Source organism: Amborella trichopoda, chromosome 1 (genome assembly GCF_054954075.1).
Source record: "Amborella trichopoda isolate Santa Cruz 75 chromosome 1, AtrichopodaSantaCruz75HAP2 v2.0, whole genome shotgun sequence".
Lineage (NCBI taxonomy): Eukaryota > Viridiplantae > Streptophyta > Magnoliopsida > Amborellales > Amborellaceae > Amborella > Amborella trichopoda.
Window position 1 is genome coordinate 11,910,222 of NC_142336.1, and position 18,820 is coordinate 11,929,041.

Consider the following 18,820-nt stretch of genomic DNA (forward strand, 5'->3'; position numbering starts at 1 on the left):
AAACATAGCTCTTGAAATCACCCCACTAAATAAAGATGTTGTACCCATTTCCTTAAGCATAAGATTAACACAGTTAGCTGCACAAGGTGTCCAAAACATATGTTTCCTTTTCAAAGTCAAGAAATGCCCAGCTACAGCATAGTTGGCACCATTGTCAGTGATAATTTGAACCACATTTTGCTCCCCAACAAAATCGACAATCTCATCTATCAAGTCAGATAAGTATGTACCATCATGTGACTTGTCTGATGCATCAATAGACTTAACAAAAAAAGTACCTGTTGGGCAGTTAACCAAAAAATTAATGAATGCCCTTGATTTTCCATCGGACCAACCATCACACATAATAGTGGCCCCATATTTCTCCCACCCTTCTCTCTGAGAAATCAAAATTTTATTCACATCAAATACAACATCCTTCAACAAGGGCTCCCTAACCTCATGTAGTGAAGGAGGAATAAGTGTTGGGCCACATTGCCCAATTGCCTGGACCATATATGCAAAACTATCCAGAGTTATAGTATTAAAAGGAATGTCGACCATGTAAATCTACTTTGCAATCTACTTACATACCAACTTCCTTTATTCTTTCTTATATTTATTGTCAATTGTGGTTTGTTTTGTTTTTTTCTTTCTCTCCTGAACCACAATTTCGGGGCTAGGGGTGAAAAAAGAATCCATTGGCCCCTTAGAGAGAGGTGTTCTTGAGGTTGGAGTATGAGTACCCCTTTGCCTCATAGCAACTTCAGACATATCATCATCATCATCATCATCATCATCATCATCATCAACATCATCAAATAATTGCATATCATCAAGTAATTCCTTTCTTTTCTTTTCTTTTTTCTCTTTATCTTTTATCAATCTATCCAAATATTCTCTAATCTCCTTTTTTATATCATCTGTAGCTTGTGGGTATGCTCTTACATTTCCAGAAATTCCGGCTAAATGCTCTTTTTGTCGAAAAATACCACCCATATAAGTATTTCCACAAAGCAAGTATATCACACAATTTCTATCTTTCGGATATTTTAGTTTAGCATATTTCCAAGCCGGATCCTTGTTACTAGAAGATTGGGAAGAAGACATTGCCCCAAAAATAAGTATAACAGTATTATTGTACAAGAAGGAATAAAAAGTTACCGACTCTGTGAAGTAGTGCTCGATTTCTTCACGGTCTCTGAAATCCCCAATTTCTTATCACAAATTCACCTTAACATCCCTAAATCAACAATAAAAGGCATCAAATGAACATCCAAGTATCAAACAACCACCAAATCAAAGATTTGAATGAAAAAAAAATTTTCGCCAAATTTTTTTTTTCCTTCAATTTGATGCAAAAAATGCCACAAAAGTGGCTGAAAATATTTGATTAGGGGGTATAGTAACCCCCCAAACAGTTTCTCTAAACATTGGAACAAAAACAGACCATTTAAATCAAAAAAAATTTCGTGCAAACAGATGCGATCTGATGCTGTCTGATGCGGCGCATATGCAGCCGCATCTGTCAAAAGCGAAAATGCGCCTGAACGGGATGCGGATGCGAGCACGTCCCGCATGATGCGGCCGCATTTTAAAATACTGCAAGTGAGTAAATAGATTATAATGAAGCATAATAGACTTCTGGCAATATATAAATTACGAGGGTGAACTAATATTCCAAGTTCTAGATGAGATAATTTTTTTCGAATAAAGTGAGAAATTCTGGCACACATCAAAGAAATAAATGATTTCAGATCATCAACAATCCATAGATTTACTAACCTCATTAAAGTTATACTGACATTAGTTACAATAATGAGCATTTGTATAAACTGGTCACAAGTAATAAATCAATCAGTTTTAGAATTTTGACCAATCAATTCATCACTTAATTGAATTCTGATATTAGTGAGTATTTCTAGGAAAATGCCATGGAATGTGGTAAATAATCTTGGCTTGTGACTTAAATTTCAAAAGACCAACTAATCAGTTTTAGACCAATTGAAATCATGACTTACTTGAAATTCTGAAATTCATTTTTTACAAAAAATTGAGGACCAATGATAACTAGTCATTGGTTTAATTTCAAGGTCTCAATTTTGATGTGCACAATGGCACTACAAACAATTCAAGATGAGTTTTCTCTGAATAATATATTTTTATGTCAAGAATCATTGACGTGGAGCCCGAATAATTTATGATTACAAATATTGTGACGATGCAGTCCAATGGCAAAGTTCCGCAACATATCCATCAAACTCAATTTTGTGTACAATGTTATCCAAAAGATACAGTATTCATGGATGATGGTCTCCAGTGCCACCCTATTTTGTAGAATGTTATCTGAAATATCATGCCCTTAGGCCTTAATCAATAAAACTGCAAATTGCCCATCCATACTCAAGGACACGTGTTAACTACCTAAGGGAGTGTCATTCTGATGATGACATGATGTAATTCACAAACTTCAAAAGGTATATGTTTCACCTTCTCAACAGACAGACATGATCACATGTTAGCCTTATCACAGCAAGTACAGAGCTTTGATGGGTCAGATTCTAAGGGTACAGAACCCAAATAGGTGCCCACTAAATGGGTACATATCTTTGACAGTTGCAAATGCTGAAAGTCTGCATACACAAATCCAGCAGTTACAGATCATGACAGGTACTGATATCACACTGAATTGTAGCATGTACCAACAGGTAGAAATAGTGAATAAAAACAAATCCAGAGGGCAGAGATCTGGAAGCTATAGATTCAGTAGGCATAGCTTGGCAAGCACAGAAACCCAGAGAGTATAGATCCAGTGTGCATATATCTTTCCTATGCCATAGATCCTGCACCAGTGACACTTGTGAAAGCAAAAAAAAAGGTAAAAATGAGGGGTACAGACTAGCTGGACAAAAACACAAAATTCAGCAAAAGAAACATCAAATCTACCCAAATTTTGAATGGAATATCCCAAACATTGTCATGAACCCTCAAGCTTTAGCTCATTCGATCCAAATCTGTGCAAAACAACAGTCTCAAGATAACATCCATAAACAATTCTGTAGAAATCTAATGGCATTGGCCAAACCAACAACAATATCAAAAAAGTTCCTAAAAACAAGAAATGAAACAAAGAGAAACACTAAAGAGAACCATAATTATAAAATTGATGAATGTGACCCAACCTATGGCGCATTCCTAGGTCTCAGGCAACTATATAATTTCATAGATGGCCTTCGATAACCATTACCTTATTTCCATTTTCAGACTCAACACAAAGATGGCCGCCTTGTTGCGCAACAGTAACCATGCAACTTCCTCGTTGGACTCCACCCTACCAGAGAAATGAACCTTCTGAATGGGTTTTTTTTTTTTTTTTTGCCCCTTGTTCTACACTCCTGTTACCTTTGGTAGAGAAATCAAGGGACTCAGACATTCATTGCTTCTTTCCAGGATTTGCCCAAACAAAATATCTCCTCCCCGGGGAACTTTGTTGCAAAAAATTAAGACATCTATAAAATGATAACTTTAACTCCAATTCCTCAACAAATATCCATCCATCTACGGTTCTTAATTCCCAGATCTACTCCATTTTCTCTCAACCAGAGCAAAACTGAAGATGCACTCCAATGTTATTGGCCATCATACCAATGACCTAGGAAGCTGCCGTGCCCTATGACCCACACAAGAATTATGCCTACTAGCGTACCTTAACTTGTGTCCTGAAGAACTTAGTTAATTTGTTTATAAAAATAAATACACCATGAATTACTGAACAATTTCTCACCTGAACTCCATAAAACTTTCAAGCCTAATAGGAAATATATTCTTCTGAGTACAAAAAAATCAACCAAGATTACCACAAATGCAACAAACGCGGTGCAATCAACTCTTTTAATGATAGTAATAGGAGAAATGTTAAATGCAATCATAAAAAGAAAAATGAAAAAGCCACAGACTTCTTCCTTTGATTGAAACAATTTAGAACAAACCTCAGATGCTACATAGACAACGTTGTCTGCTGTCCGCCAATACCGAGCCGGGCGAAGGCCATTGCGATCAAGGCAAGCTCCCACTGTCTTTCCATCACTAGGTGAAAGAATAACAATTATTACTGTATAAGAAAAAAAAAGCACATACATTCTTTTGGTAGCAGAAAAATAAAACAATGAAGTTCTGGTCAACATGATAATGGAAACCTACATTTTTCCCTTAGTACCCAGAAACCTCAAATATTATTATAACCAACTTAAGATATTCATTACATCTACCACAAATAATAACTACTATCATTCGCTAGTGCCCTGCTTCAAAATGATAGAATACAATGATAGTATGCAAATCTAAGACATTCTTTTTTTTTCGGATGTTAGAAGATTAAAGTTATTCAAGTTCTAAAATTTTAAAAAATTCTTCAACTAATAAGCAATTTTGCTGGGTATAAATTGATACATTAGAATTAGACGTCATGTTTACCGGATTAATGCTACACAGACTATCATGGAAGAACATTCAATGTCAGCAATCCCATGTCTGAACAGAAAATGCAACATTAGATGGAGAATAAGGCAAGCCATTTATGGAACTTGGGAACTTTTACTTGGAAAGACATGGGCTGCAAATGGTGTTTGAAGGGAGGCGAATGGGGCAGCAGACGTGCTGGCTGCACGTGCTATGAAGAGACGAGGATCAATCCATACATTGAATCGGTGACAAACCTACTGTAAAATAACCACTTAATGCTATTTTAGCACAGATGGTTTCCAAAGTACATGCACCAAAGAAATGAAATTGTGAAACCAAAATATTATAACTTAGGAGCACAGCATCCTACAAACTTCATGGTGACAGGCTCGAGATGCTGGAATCAGCTTCTAATCAAGAACCGTACAAGCACACAATCCAGGCAGATAGCTAACCTACTAAGAAAAACAATCCAAACTAAAAACCAGTTTGATCAATTGGGTCAGACAATTATATGATCCACACAATCCTAAGTCCAAACAAGATCATGAAACCCATTTCATATTATAGTTTTCTCCAATTCTAATGAGTTTTCCATTTTGTTTTCCCCAAAGGAAATGTTAATGAATTTGTGTTAGGTGGATTGGACCAACTAGCAATCCAATAGTCTTCTGCTCACTAAATCCCACTCTGAGTTGTAGTTTAAAACTCAGACCTAAAACTTAGGACTCCGAAATTTAGACTCTACTTGACCACAAGCCAAGACTCATAAATAATAGACCAGACAACACTTAGTTTATCCAATATACGTAAGTATCTGTTTCCTTGTTTAAAGATTTGTTGAATAGCTGACATATTTGGTAACAAGCCAAGTCCCAAGCCAAAAATAAATTTTTCAACTAGGTTCCAAACATGCAGAAATCTTAGGGCTAGTTTGGGTGCCCTGCTATTTTGAGTTTTAACCAAAATATAGCCTACCACCAGAATATAAAAAGCAGAATGCAAAAAAGTCCATCTGGATAGCCCCAGAACCATCAAGCCTAACCACGAAACATGCCCTTCAACGTGTGTGGCATGCAATTAAGTTTGATTCCAGTGCAATTTGGTCAGCAGATTGCAAGCATAGAGGACCCATCGAAATGGTGAAAAAAGTACCCTTACATTATCCAATTGAGAACCAGCTGATACAATGGATGATATTTCTACAGGTTCCCCTTGTTTTCCGGTCCACAAGGGCAGTTAAAAAATTTGTGCTTCGTCAAGGTTTTCTTATGTTTTTCCTACATAAGTTATTTCAACTTTTGAGCTGCAAAGAGATTTGGGAGAATTTGAGAGCTTTGGGAGGTTCTGTCGGTATGTTTGTCAAAGTTTCCTAGAATAATTTTTAAGGTAGTGGATTAGAAAGTCTATTACTTAATTCGTTGAGAGGGAAATTGTAAAGGGGAGTTTCAGGACTAGACTAAGTAATATAGGATAAAGTTTGGTTGGGAGATATGGCTTAGACATCAAGCCCAGGCCACCTTGTACATGGGCAGTCCACCCCTTCAGAGGATTATTGAAGTTTTACTGAAACCTTTCCGAGTTTCTTAAGCCTTTGAGCAGCTGGGATTATTGAAGTTTTACTTAAATCTTTTCAAGTTGTTTAATCCTTTATGAGTTGTTTTAAGTCATTGAACCCCTCTTGTGTCAGAACTCTTCTCTTTCTAATCCTAATGGCATCACATTAGGTGCCAGAAAAGGAATACATCTTAGTCAGTCACTAGACAAGCCAATGTAATTCAAGCTGAGTTCATTCAACCTTGATGAAGATGACTATTCTTTAACAAGGCAAGAAAGTAAGTTCCCACGATAGCCTGAATGGAGCCAAAACAATAAAAAAAAACGCTCCAATTCTTACAGAACAAAGGAAGTTCACACTTAGCATTCCAACAAAGATCCATGAAATTGGGACCTAATACCCAAAAATTATAGCTCCAACCCAAAATCCACATGATCATAATTAGTAATCAATCTTATGGACAACCCAAAAGCTTCCAATAATGCTTCCATAAATTCACAGAGCATGCTCATGAGCATTGTCAACTTCTCTGGAGTCCGGAAGAACACAGCCTACAAGAGCTATCCAACTCCCATTTACCTCTGCCAATAATGAGACTGCATTAGCCTCTCCAAGTCCACAATATCAGAGTGCTATGTATTCTTGATGGAGAAATAATTGTTGGTAGACCTTTTATGGTGTTACATGCTGTAGTATCTAAGCATTATATCCCATGGTATTTTGCCTCTTCCATTTAGCAATATATTCAATTACATTCTTGAAAGAATATTTTAGTAGTGTATGATAGTTTGTATTTGAGAATGTTAACCTTAGTATATGATAGTTTATAGCATTTTCCAAGCTACGAAAATGATTTGATACATCATAAGCAAGATAGACAATCGAATCTTTTCTAATTTCATACCTTTCTAGACCAAAAAAGGCAACTTTTCTATATTTGAGTTAAAACATTACATACCTAAACAAAAGTAATGCAGGTCCATCCCATGCCTCCATCTGCCCTTTGTAGTAATCATAGAAGTCAACCACCTGAGAGAGATGTAAATAAGAAATTGAACTAACCATGCTCTTCATGTCAATAAAATCTACATGCCAAAGTACAATAAATTTCGGGGAGAAAGATACTAAAATCCTCTTCTTTAAATTAAATCTTCATGAAGTTTTGTCATGCACCCTTGTTTGATTGGAACCTATGTTCATGATCCCAAACGAAATCACAAATTTTATACAAGTTAATAAACAACTTACCTCTGGATATTTAATCATCAATGTTGGATGATTCTTATATGCCTCTGGGACTAGAAGCATAAGAGCCTCCTCGGGACTACGACCACTTCTTATTAACAACTAATCACAATTACAAATAGGAAACAAGTAAACATTTTAGAAAGAGTATCAGGGAATCAACTTCAAATGTAAGGTAGAAACGATACAGCTAAAAAGGCCAAAATGTGAATGTGTGAAACAATATTTCATTAACAAATTTGCAATAATTATAAATGTTGCTGACGACTTCAATGAGAACAAAAACCAGTCAAAGATCATTATACTAAATGAAAAATACATAATTTTTAGACTCTAACGAGAGCAAATATGTTTCATAAACAAAACAGAATCCATCAAAATGAAGTCAAAACTATGTAGAGAAGAAAGTGTGAGAAATCCAAGAAACAGAACATAAGCCCCCAAAAACCCATGACAGATATCAAGTAGTAATATCAATTCCTTGTGCATCCTCAACAAACAAAAACCTAAACTGACAAATTTGTTAGACAAATTTGATGCAAAAATTTAGGTAAGTAATCATTTCTGCATAATACTCCTAGCCATCAATACAATGTTCAGATGTAATGATGCTATTTGCCAAGTTCTAGGGAACTACGAATGTATGGACCACTATCAAGTTAGTGGGTAGTTTCTTGACCATTTTTTAACTACTTGGAGATTCCTCAAAGCAAAAATATTTATTACTAGGAGCATATCTGATTATTTAAGTTTGTTTTGTGGGTTCACTATTTTAATCTCCAACCAAATTCAAACGTTTTTGGTTTTTCAGAGCATCTCATAATGGTATCACAGCCTCATGCTCTTGAATTTAGGTTTTCTTTAGTTAAAAAAGGTCTCATGGAGACACCATTTTGAAAGCAACCAAAATGAGCAGGAAATCCTTAAGAAGCCTGAATTGGCTTCACAAACTGCCCATAACATTCACTGAAGTAAAACAGAAAACCATGTGGTGTTCAAGAAGACTGGAGAAATACTGTTTCCACTTGCCCTTGGAATTATGTACCATTGGTTCCTAGAGGATTTTGACAAGGGTATTTGAGACACATTTCTCAGAGTTGAGCAACTAACTTAGTATTTGACCATCAACAGAAGATCTGCTATAGTTGAAGTTGGTTTCAAAATTATTCTGAATGCTAGAATTACGCATCACAGAAAGTGGGGGTACAGTTTTGGGACAAAATTTCTTCTTTGGGTATAGTTTTGGCGACCATTAAAGGTGCATCACCATGAATTGAGGTCCTGGATTTCCAAGACGACCTTGAACATTAGAATTAAGCATGACAGAAAATATATTTGATTTTTGAGAGAAAATCAAAGAATTAAAAGCAATCTGGCAATAGTTCAAAGAAGTTCATGAAGACAGAAAGAGTTCAAAGGAAGATTTCAAAAATCTACTAATAGTTGAATTTTTGGTTTTTTTTTTAATCACAAATAACTCTGTGACATTGAAACTCACTGCAAGAATAGCCTAAAGGGATGTAAACCCTATAAAACATAAGATTGGGAAACTGTATATCTACTGTGCAAGTATTATTCTTGTACTCATTGTCTCCAAATGGCACCTAAAATCATACAGGATTTTGTCAGAGGATACCTTGGAAAGTTTTTCTCGTGGGACAGTAACCTTGAGTCCTGGACTCACAAAACCATATTTTGACTTTGCACCACGAATTCTGCTACTGCTAATAATCCATAATGAAATTTCAAATACTTTTTTTTTTATGATAATGGAAAATTCCTTCAAATTCATGGAACTGAAGATCACACATGGACATAGTAAGGCTCTATAGGGGTGCTTTATTGGGAGTTTTTCACTTTCTCCGATTCACTACTTGTACACGTGTGTTACTACAATCCAATCTCTAATAATCAAGAAATCAGTGGAGACTAGATAAATAGTTAAACATTACCAATAAAAGATATACAATGCCATTGGAATATTGAAGGAAGCTGGAACAACTGCAGAAAAAATTGCAGTAATGTTAAATCCTCCCTTTTGGAGTCCCTGCATCAACTGGACAATCTTGAGGAATCCAGACCCTCTGAACACCACATAAAAGGATCTTAGATCACAATCTAAGATGGAATATCTCTCTATCCTCAAAAAAGAAGAGATATACTGGTACCAGAGATCAAGGATACAATGGTTGAAAGCAGGTGACTTGAACACCGCCTTCTTTCATCGGCTAGTAAACTGTCGTAGGCGTGACAATACTATTTCGATGTTAAAATTCAACAATTGCTACCTGGTCCACCCCGAAGCAATCGAGCAGCCCATTCTCGACTTTTTTCGGATGCTTTACAATGCCCCTTCTATACCAAGACCTAGAATGTCATCCCTAGACTTCTTGACCCTCCCTTCAGACGGGGCTGAGTGGTTAACGGAAGAAGAAATCCTACAAGCTATTGATGCCTTAGCCAAAGATAAAGCCCACGGCCCAGATGGATTCCCAATTGCACCCTTCAAAATCTTCTGGGAAACCTTCCTTTCTGATATCATCGAATACTTTGAGGAATTCTTTCACAGGGGTACTATCCACAAAGCGATGAATGCTACCTTCCTAGCCCTTGTTCCAAAAGTGGAAGGGGCAGAAGAGATTAAGGACTGTCGCCCAATTAGCTTGCTAAACTCCTCTTACAAAATCTTGGCTAAAGTCCTGACTTCAAGACTCCAACAGGTCCTCCCCTCTATCATCTCTCCACCCCAAACTGCCTTCATCCAAGGAAGGCAGATCCTTGACGAGGCACTAGTGGCCCACGAGTGCATCCACTCGAGACATCTATCCAAGCATCCTGGCCTTATCTTCAAAATCGATTGGAAAAAAGCCTATGACTATGTCGAATGGTCGGTTTTGAAGGAAACCATGGCTAGAATGGGGTTTCGGGACAGATGGAGGAAGTGGATGAGGGGTTGTTACTCCCACCCTTATTTCTCTATCCTTATATATGGATCCCCAAAAGGATACTTCCCATCCTCAAGGGGGCTCTGCCAAGGGGACCCTCTCTCCCCATTCCTCTTCACTATAGCAGTTGAAGTCTTCAGTCGCTCGCTCTCCGGTTTTTAGCAGGCGAGTATCCTTTCAGGCTTCAAAAGCTGCTCGCAAGGCCCTATGGTGTCTCATCTGCAGTATGCGGATGACACACTCGTTTTCCTTGATGCCTCAACCCATGAAGCCAATTCCCTAAAGCTCTTCCTCCAGTGCTTTCAGTTGGCTACGGGCTTCAAAGTCAACTTGAAGAAATCTACAACGATGGGAGTTGGCCTGTCTTCTTCCGAAGTTAGAAACATCATACCAGATTGGGAGTGTAAAGTAGAGGACCTTCCCACAACTTACTTTGGCCTTCCCTTGAGATTGGGTAAACCCAAAAAAAGCCTCTGATCTCATATCCTGGATAAGGTAGATAAGAGGCTGGCGGGATGGAAAGGCAGTTATCTTTCTATGGCAGGTCAGTCTACCTTGATCAAAGCTACTTTAGCCAATTCCCTGGTGTACCTCATGTCCCTCTTCCACATGCCTGCTCAGGTGGACAATCGCCTGAAACAACTCATGCGAAACATTTTGTGGTCAAGGCAGGCGAAGACTAAATTCCACTTGGTGGCATGGGAAAAAATATGCTTACCTAAAAAATTTGGAGGTCTAGGGATTCGGATACTTAGGAAACATAATTTGGCATTACTCAGGAAATGGTGGTGGCGTCTTGCTACTCAGCTCAACTCTTTTGGGCTAGAATCCTTCGAACTAAATATAAAATCCCAGAAGGCGCTTGGCTCCCTGATGATAGACGGTGACCGAAAGCGTCAAGAGCCTAGAAATCTATCCTTACCTTTCTCCCGCAGTTCAAAAGATGGGTACGTCTTCAGCAAGGGCGGGCAATAGGGTACTTTTCTGATCTGACCTTTGGCTAGGTCATACCCCTCTGAGCCAAGCTTTCCCAACCCTCTTCTCACTAGCCACAAACAAACACTCCACCGTTGCTGAGGAAATGGTGCTAATAGGGGGCCGAAGAAACTAGAACCCTGCTTTCTGAAGGCACCTCACTGATGAGGAAGCCTTGCACTTCCAAATTCTCTCGGCTGTGCTATACTCAATTTTCATTCCCTTAAATGGGACTAATTCTATGGTGTGGATGCTTACTCCTACTGGCCTCTTCACCATTGCCTCTTTCTATAAGAGCCTCTCTCAAGCCCATACCTTTCCTGGGAGCCCACCATCAGTTGTGGCAAAAATGTGGGTGACTATTGCACCACCCAAGGTTCAAACCTTTAACTGGATTGCTGCATCCAACAAAGCCCTCACGGTGGACCAACTCCAAAAAAGGGGGATCCCCATCCCCGATGCGCCTTATGTCTTTCTGAGGAGGAATCTAACCCCCACATTTTCCTTCTTTGCAATGCCGCACATGATCTGTGGGGTATGGTAATACAACTGTTCGGTATCCAATGGGTCACGCCATCCTCGGTCAGAGCCCTTATCTCTTACGACCAGGACTCCTATTGGCAGAAAGCTGGTAAAACTCTGTGGAAAGCTACTGTAGCAGCTACCATATGAATTATATGGGTTGAAAGGAATAACAGAGTTTTTCAAGGTATCAAACTACCAACCCCAGCTCTCTTTCACAGGATCACTACCTTGGTCTCCTTTTGGGCTTCCAATCATCAGACATTCGCGAGCATTCCAAAGAACTTCTTCCACAGTCAATGGGAGAACATTCTTTACCACCAACCGAGAATGGCTATTGGACATAACAACTGGCAGCCCCCACCTGTTGGCTGCATTAAGTTAAACTTTGACGGTTGTTCAATTGGGAATCCTGGCTCGGCTAGCACTGGAGGAGTTTTTAGAGACAACCATTGGAAAGTCCTCTTAACGTACTTTGAACACCTTGGTAGTGGTGACTCCCAATATGCAGAGGCTATGGCTCTGTAACTGGGGCTGAAAAAGTTTAACCAGTCTTGGGGAGCACGCCTCATTGTGGAAGGAGACTCCCAAAATACAATCTCTTGGGCAATTGGGAAGATCCCCTCCCCCCCCCCCCCCCCCCCCATGGCAACTGACCACCATTTTTGATGAAATCTTTCACATTTGTAGGGATATGGACGTCTCTTGGAGGCATATCTGGCAGACGTCCAACGAGTTCGCAGATCTCATGGCGAAGAAAGGAGCTAGAGTGCAAGAGGAAGGTAATGCCAAGTCCCGCTCCTTTTTTGTCACGGACCATAGGCACACTTGGTAGCTTCGACAGTGTCTTCCCTAGTTGTTTTATTTTTTGGTTACCCACTATAAATCATTGTAAACAGGCGACTAATATAAGCCCTTTTTTGTATATGGCTCTCTGATGTATTTTTTACCAAGAGCTACCCATTTGGGGGCTCTCGGTATTCTTATTTTTGTAACCATTACTGGCTTAGTAATACAATGTTAACCTTTCAAAAAAAAAAACATTGCAGTGATGTTCATCAAGAAAAAAGCAAACACGGGCAATCTTGAACTTGATTGCTCCCTCCCTTGTGTCCCCTCCATCCTTCCCTTCCTCTACTCATCCACCCCTCATCCCCCTCCCCAGGGGTCTCCCCCTCTCTTGCCTCCCTCCCTAAGTCTATCTCTACAAACATCCATTATCTTCACCACACATATTTGTGACCCTAGTACCATGCATATGGCAAAAGCACGAAGCATGCAAACAATATCAAACTAGATTTTGTACATGCCAAAAAATCGTCCATAATGAGAGAGAGCCAAAACAGGATTCTTCCCAACAGGACTCCATGGTAGGCAATAAGAGGATTAATGTACAAAAGAGACAATAAGAAACATACTTCAGCGACACTATCAAGATTTGCTGAATCTGAAGCTTTTGGGTTGCCATAGGGACGAATTTCATTTTCACGACCACGCCAAACAGGAGAAGAAATAGATGTCTCACGAGATTGCATCCAATTCAAGTTCCCCTGAAGTAACACAGAACCAATATAACAAACAAGGGCCCATTATCCATTCAGATTAATATCCACGAGAATATATCAATAACCAAAGAAGAAACAACAATATTGACACCTGTATTGTATTGATCTCTCCATTGTGGCCCAGAAACCTCATTGGTTGAGCTAGAGGCCATCTTGGGTTAGTATTTGTACTGTATCTCCTATGGTAGATAGCAAATGGTGATTTGTACATATCACTCTGTAGATCCAAATAAAACTGCCCCAAAACTTCTGACCGGAGCATTCCTTTGTAAACAACTGTTTGATTAGACAAAGAGCAGAAATAAATCTCATCACCCCAGGTTTCTGATTTCACAGCAGTTTCAATCAATTTGCGACAAATGTACAATTCCCTTTCAATATCATCAACATTCTCCTCTTTTGGAATTTTCACAAACACTTGTTGAATGTTAGGCATGGATAGCTTTGCATAGTAACCAACAATATCCATGTTGACTGGCACCGTTCTCCATCCAAGTACCTCAAGCCCTTCTTTCTTGAAAGTGTTCATGACAGCTGCAGAAATAGAGAACTATTAATTTCTCAAAGAATATTTTTTATAAGTAAGAAATGCATGAATTTTTACCTGTTAGGAAGACCTTGTAAGAATATACCAGTAAAAAAAAAATTAACGCATCTGTACAAGTCAATGTATGCTGCAATTATCAGCTAAGAAACTAACATGCGAAATGCATACTTATATGTTCACTAATAACAGGAAATCCAAAATGACATATTAGACAAATAAAATAAATAAACTTTTGGAGGTCCCTGAAAAAGGTATACCTGTCTTGGCTTCATTCGTCGCACTTTCATCCTTCGGAAGAAAAACCATTCCCACTCCAGTATGCAATCTATCTAAAGGGGCAATACCCTGTTTGCCAGCCCAAACATCATATAGATCCCAAGGGATGGACGTCATAACTCCAGCACCATCACCTGAGTCATTATCTGCTCCACAGCCTCCACGATGTTCCATGCAACCAAGGGCTGTGAGAGCATCCTTAATAATCTCATGAGATGATTGCTGCTTCAAGTTGGCAATAAATCCTACCCCACAAGCACCCCGTTCAGATAGAATTTGTTCTAAATTGACCACCTGATCAGCCAAGGACACTGAACTTTAGATATACATGACTATCACACAATACAAAATAAACGCAATTGTTTCGACAATGAATATGAGACTTAAGAGATCAGATATCATTTTGTTTTTTGAATGGTAATTAACAGATCAGATCAGATATAACATGGCAAAACTTCGACCAAAAAAAAGCCAAGCAAACCATACATGGCAATTATTTGCTTATATCATCTAGAATAACAAACCATAGGATCTGAATACAGAACATTATTTTGTCATTAACTATTGTAAACCTAAGAGCTAGATATCAGATGAATCCAATGTCAAGATAGACCAATTCACATCTTTTTGTATCTGGCCTTGGATGAGGTTTTTATTGACATTAAAAAATATCACATTTCTGACACTCAGGATACATGATAACAGAAATGAAGGTTACTGTGTGCAAGAAAAGAAAAGAAAAAACTACAGGAGAAATATTAGTCATAATGTATGGGATCCTAAGCCAGCAATAGATTGAAAGAATTGGGAATTTCAATTTCATTCATAAATATCAGTATACACCAATGTTACAAGAACACAGAATCTGTCATGCCTCCCAAGAAAATGGGGTGTCATACATGACACCTTTGTACATTGCTGAGGTATCAATATGTGTGTCGAAGGGAATAAATCCCAAGGGCTATTACATATTTATATATAAATTAATTAAATACGAAAATTTTAGATATGCATGTCCTGTATAGGGACATGCGCATCACTCTTCTAGGCATGCATATACAAAATTCTGTATACGCATGTTTAAATCACTGGAATGCATTTCTAGAACAATAGAAATATGTGCCCAGTGCCCACAGTCATGGACAAACTATTGATGGCAAACATACAGCCTAGTGCATGTAATATGATAACATTTTGAGATGTTCGTGGTGGTACTTGCCAGAAGTATCAACTGGCCTGTCTGAAATGTTGACACGCATGTTAAGAATGGTATGAAACACACAAAAATGTATGCATTTGCTACAATGGTACCTGCACAATGACTCAAAACGATGGATACTCAAAGTCATATTGCAAAAAAGGTTACCCCAAATCACCCAAGCAGAATATATATGGCATCTATAAATTGTACACGGTCACTGTTAGTCGACAATGGCAACCATGCTCATGATATCTGGCATATGGTACACATTAAGAAGACACAGAAGTCCTTGAGAACATCTGTCCAAAACTTTGAACTAGAGGGTAAAATGACAAAGGAGTTCAGGATTCCGGAGATGCTACTTAAGAGCCACCGCTTGACTCAGGGTAAGAGAATTTGTATACAGACCAAGCTAAGCAACGAACTATGCATCATTCTAACTTTCAAAATACCAAGAAGAGTTAAGCAATATATATTAAAAATAGATCAATACTGAACAAATCTGCTCATCAAGATTTTACCACAACAAATTTCCAATAAATTGTATGAGGATTCTAGCTTAGAGATTCCAGAAAGATAAACACGATCACCTTATTGACTGTAAGAAGCGACGTGCCCCTATGGGTATTTCAGTCAATTTATAATAATGGAATCTAGCAATTCCATTCTCTAATTGTTACAGGGAAGTTTCTGTCCAGTTTTCTACTTTAGACATGTACAGGAAATGAAGCACTATGAGGTATCATTTCACCAAGACATATCTTCCAAAACATAAAAGAGTGATTCAGAGATGTATTATTCTCTCTGTGCAAAGAAGGAGTTCCTGGACCTGATGGCATCCCCCATCACCTTCTTCCGTGACAATTGGGAATTTGTTAAATCGGAACTTATTTATTTGTTACAAGAATGTCATTGGAGATTAAAGATCAATTTGACACTAAACACCAGCTTCACAGTCCAGTACCCAAGCTCGAAGCCTGAAGGAGCTGAAAACTTTAGAGATTTGTTGACAAGAGGCAATTTCCCATTTATGCCTGCCTGCCTGCCTTTATCGCAACTTGGTGAGATGAGCTCCCTCCTCCTGAGGTGACCACCTCCCAAGCATCATGCTTAATAAGAAGGATTTCAGTTGTCCATTATCTAAACAGCTTTCTCTAGCATCTAGGAACAAGACTTTTCTCGATATGCTACCATATCACTGGTGCTAAACGTGTCCAGTACTAACTCATAAAGTTGATGCTCCTTTATGTGTGCATTCCTGCAACAAGTAAAGAGTCATTTCTGGGGATCAAACTGACTCTCATCTCATCATTTTGCTTGTGATTACTTAAAAAAAATCATAATATCCAGCACTAAGGACCTCAGAGAGTCAAAACATTTTCTTTCAGTTCAATACCTAGGGTTTTCCAAGTGGGTTTCAAAATAGAATAACACGGGGCTTTCTTGCAAGGCAAACTCAGTACCCAACTAGTTAACGGACTCATTTAAAGTTTCCACCAATATGAATAACCACTTATCCTGATGCCAAGAACCCAGATGGATATAGTGCTCTCCCAACATAGTTTTCTTTTGATTAGTGATCTCCATTTTATTTTTGGTTTCAATGCATCGTAGTTGAATTGAAACTTAATTTTAGTTTTTGCAATTCTATGCTCAAGTCATTCCGCATGTCCAATAAACAGGCATTCAAATGCAGGCATCAGACGAAGAAAATTATGTAGCATCACATTGTTAATATCCGGATTTTGCATTCTTGCAACTACTATGCAATCCTCTGAAAGGTTCTGATCAAGAGATTCATTTAAAAACAGATATGCGATGAAGATATGAATGCACAAGGCATGGCAGGACTTCAACATCTCCTCTCGTGTAAATTACTCAGCGGGTACCTCTATTTCCCATATACCATGTGCATAATTCAGAATCTTACATAAGAAAACTCACAATGGAAAGCAACACAATACAGAGAACTCTCCATACACAAAACCTTTTAAACTATTCTTTCGCATTTCTGGCCTTCCTTAAACATAATTCAAAATTTATGAAATTAACACCGAGCCACACAATTTCATTGCTTAATTCAAGTCTAAACGACCAAGTTAAACACAGATGCTCATGAATAATGAGTGTCCGGTATCTGAAATATAATTTACAGTTTACACAAGATTCTACCACAGAATATCTTAATAAGATGATTTTATATCTTGATAAGATGATTTTGGACCCTATTATACAAAAATGGACCTCCTCCATAATAAGCGAGTTCTATATGATAAATCGATTTTCTCATGAAAAATTAAAACTTACTAACCTTTGAGTTATCCTGCTTCACCTTACGATCAGATACCTTGGAAGCTCTGGCTTCAGATTCTATATCAAGAACAGCATAGATACCAGACCAATTAGAATGCAAGCGTCTCGATTTTTGTGTCCATTTAACTCCATTTCTTCGTCTCACTCCTCGAATCCTCTTATTAGAGTCACAGCTCAAGCCCAAGTGGTTCCCGAGAAGAAGCACTCTACTCCCAAAAATGGCACAGTTGTTACCAGAATAAGAGGCTAACCTCTCTGGAACCAGTCGAGGAGAGGAAAAAGACGATTGAAGAGCCATTCAAACTCCGAGCTCTTATCAAATTTGGCAGAAAAAAAAAACAAGAAGAAAGCACAGGATTTCAAAGAAGAAAATTGCATAAAAATGCTTGATCAAGATTTCTAGGGTGACCTTCTAGTTTTTTAGGGCTTGCTAAAATGGGATTGGAGTTAGCAGCTTCGAATTTTTTTTATTTTGGAAGGAGAGGCCTCTGCAACTCTTGAGCATCCACTAAACGAGTGCGAAGTAAGCTCACTTCACGCTCAACTTGAGAAATATAAAATAATAATAACGTACATTTGAGAAATATCTCCGGTAAATTGTTTGACTCAGTCTAGCCCGCACGCATTCTGAGCCGTCCAACTTCGTTGGCGATGCAAATTGCATCGTGCCCTTGTAATTTCTATCTTAATTGGACGGTGGAGATGATATATGGACTTGCCGGCATATAAACCATATATTTTTAATCCAAATATTTGTGGGACATTAACAATTTAGCATTCTATACATGTCTTTTAACTTAATTCTAAAACAAATAAATATTTATTTAAAAGTTTCTTGAGAATTTATAATCACATTATAAAAAATGCTTTCAAATCATTCATCTCGATCTTGACTATTATGGATGTAAAAAAAATTATAATTTTAAATCTTAAAAATAATCTAAAAGATTATATAAAGTGTGTATTTTCAAAGATTCATACAAGATTTTTACTAATTTTTAAACTATAAATTTTATAATAGTGGAAATAGATTTTAGAGACATTATAAGGGGTTTTGAAATAGTTTATTTATTATGAATATTCTATAAAATTTTCAAAAATGTAATAAAGACCCGGGTAGTCCATTTCATTGACTCACGGGCTATTGCCGGTGAAGTTCCAAGGTATCAAACGGTAAAGGGCGAGGAAATCGTTGATAGGGATGGTAGTCTCCCAATCCTGGCCCTACACGTA

At 38.0% G+C, this 18,820-nt stretch overlaps 1 protein-coding gene across 4 annotated transcripts in view; it reads right to left on the reverse strand.

The window, feature by feature from the left end:
- The window catches only part of LOC18444596 (ferredoxin-dependent glutamate synthase, chloroplastic), a 45,817-nt gene extending 27,731 nt beyond the window's left edge, over positions 1-18,086 (reverse strand). For 2 of the 4 annotated variants that reach the window (XR_016051590.1, XM_006854762.4), the window contains exons 1-7: positions 17,586-18,086; positions 14,055-14,367; positions 13,342-13,784; positions 13,104-13,235; positions 7,247-7,345; positions 6,957-7,027; positions 3,969-4,065 (exon numbers count right to left, since the gene is read on the reverse strand). Coding sequence is in view for 1 of the 4 variants with exons in the window: in XM_006854762.4 (XP_006854824.1) it covers positions 3,969-4,065; positions 6,957-7,027; positions 7,247-7,345; positions 13,104-13,235; positions 13,342-13,784; positions 14,055-14,367; positions 17,586-17,885 (1,455 nt within the window). In the remaining 3 variants the exon portion in view is untranslated. Of the gene's footprint in view, positions 1-1,143; positions 1,218-3,968; positions 4,066-6,956; positions 7,028-7,246; positions 7,346-13,103; positions 13,236-13,341; positions 13,785-14,054; positions 14,368-17,585 lie in introns of those variants that run through there. The other 2 variants (XM_088861243.1, XM_088861234.1) reach the window with 2 other exon arrangements.
- Positions 18,087-18,820: the final 734 nt, after the last annotated feature.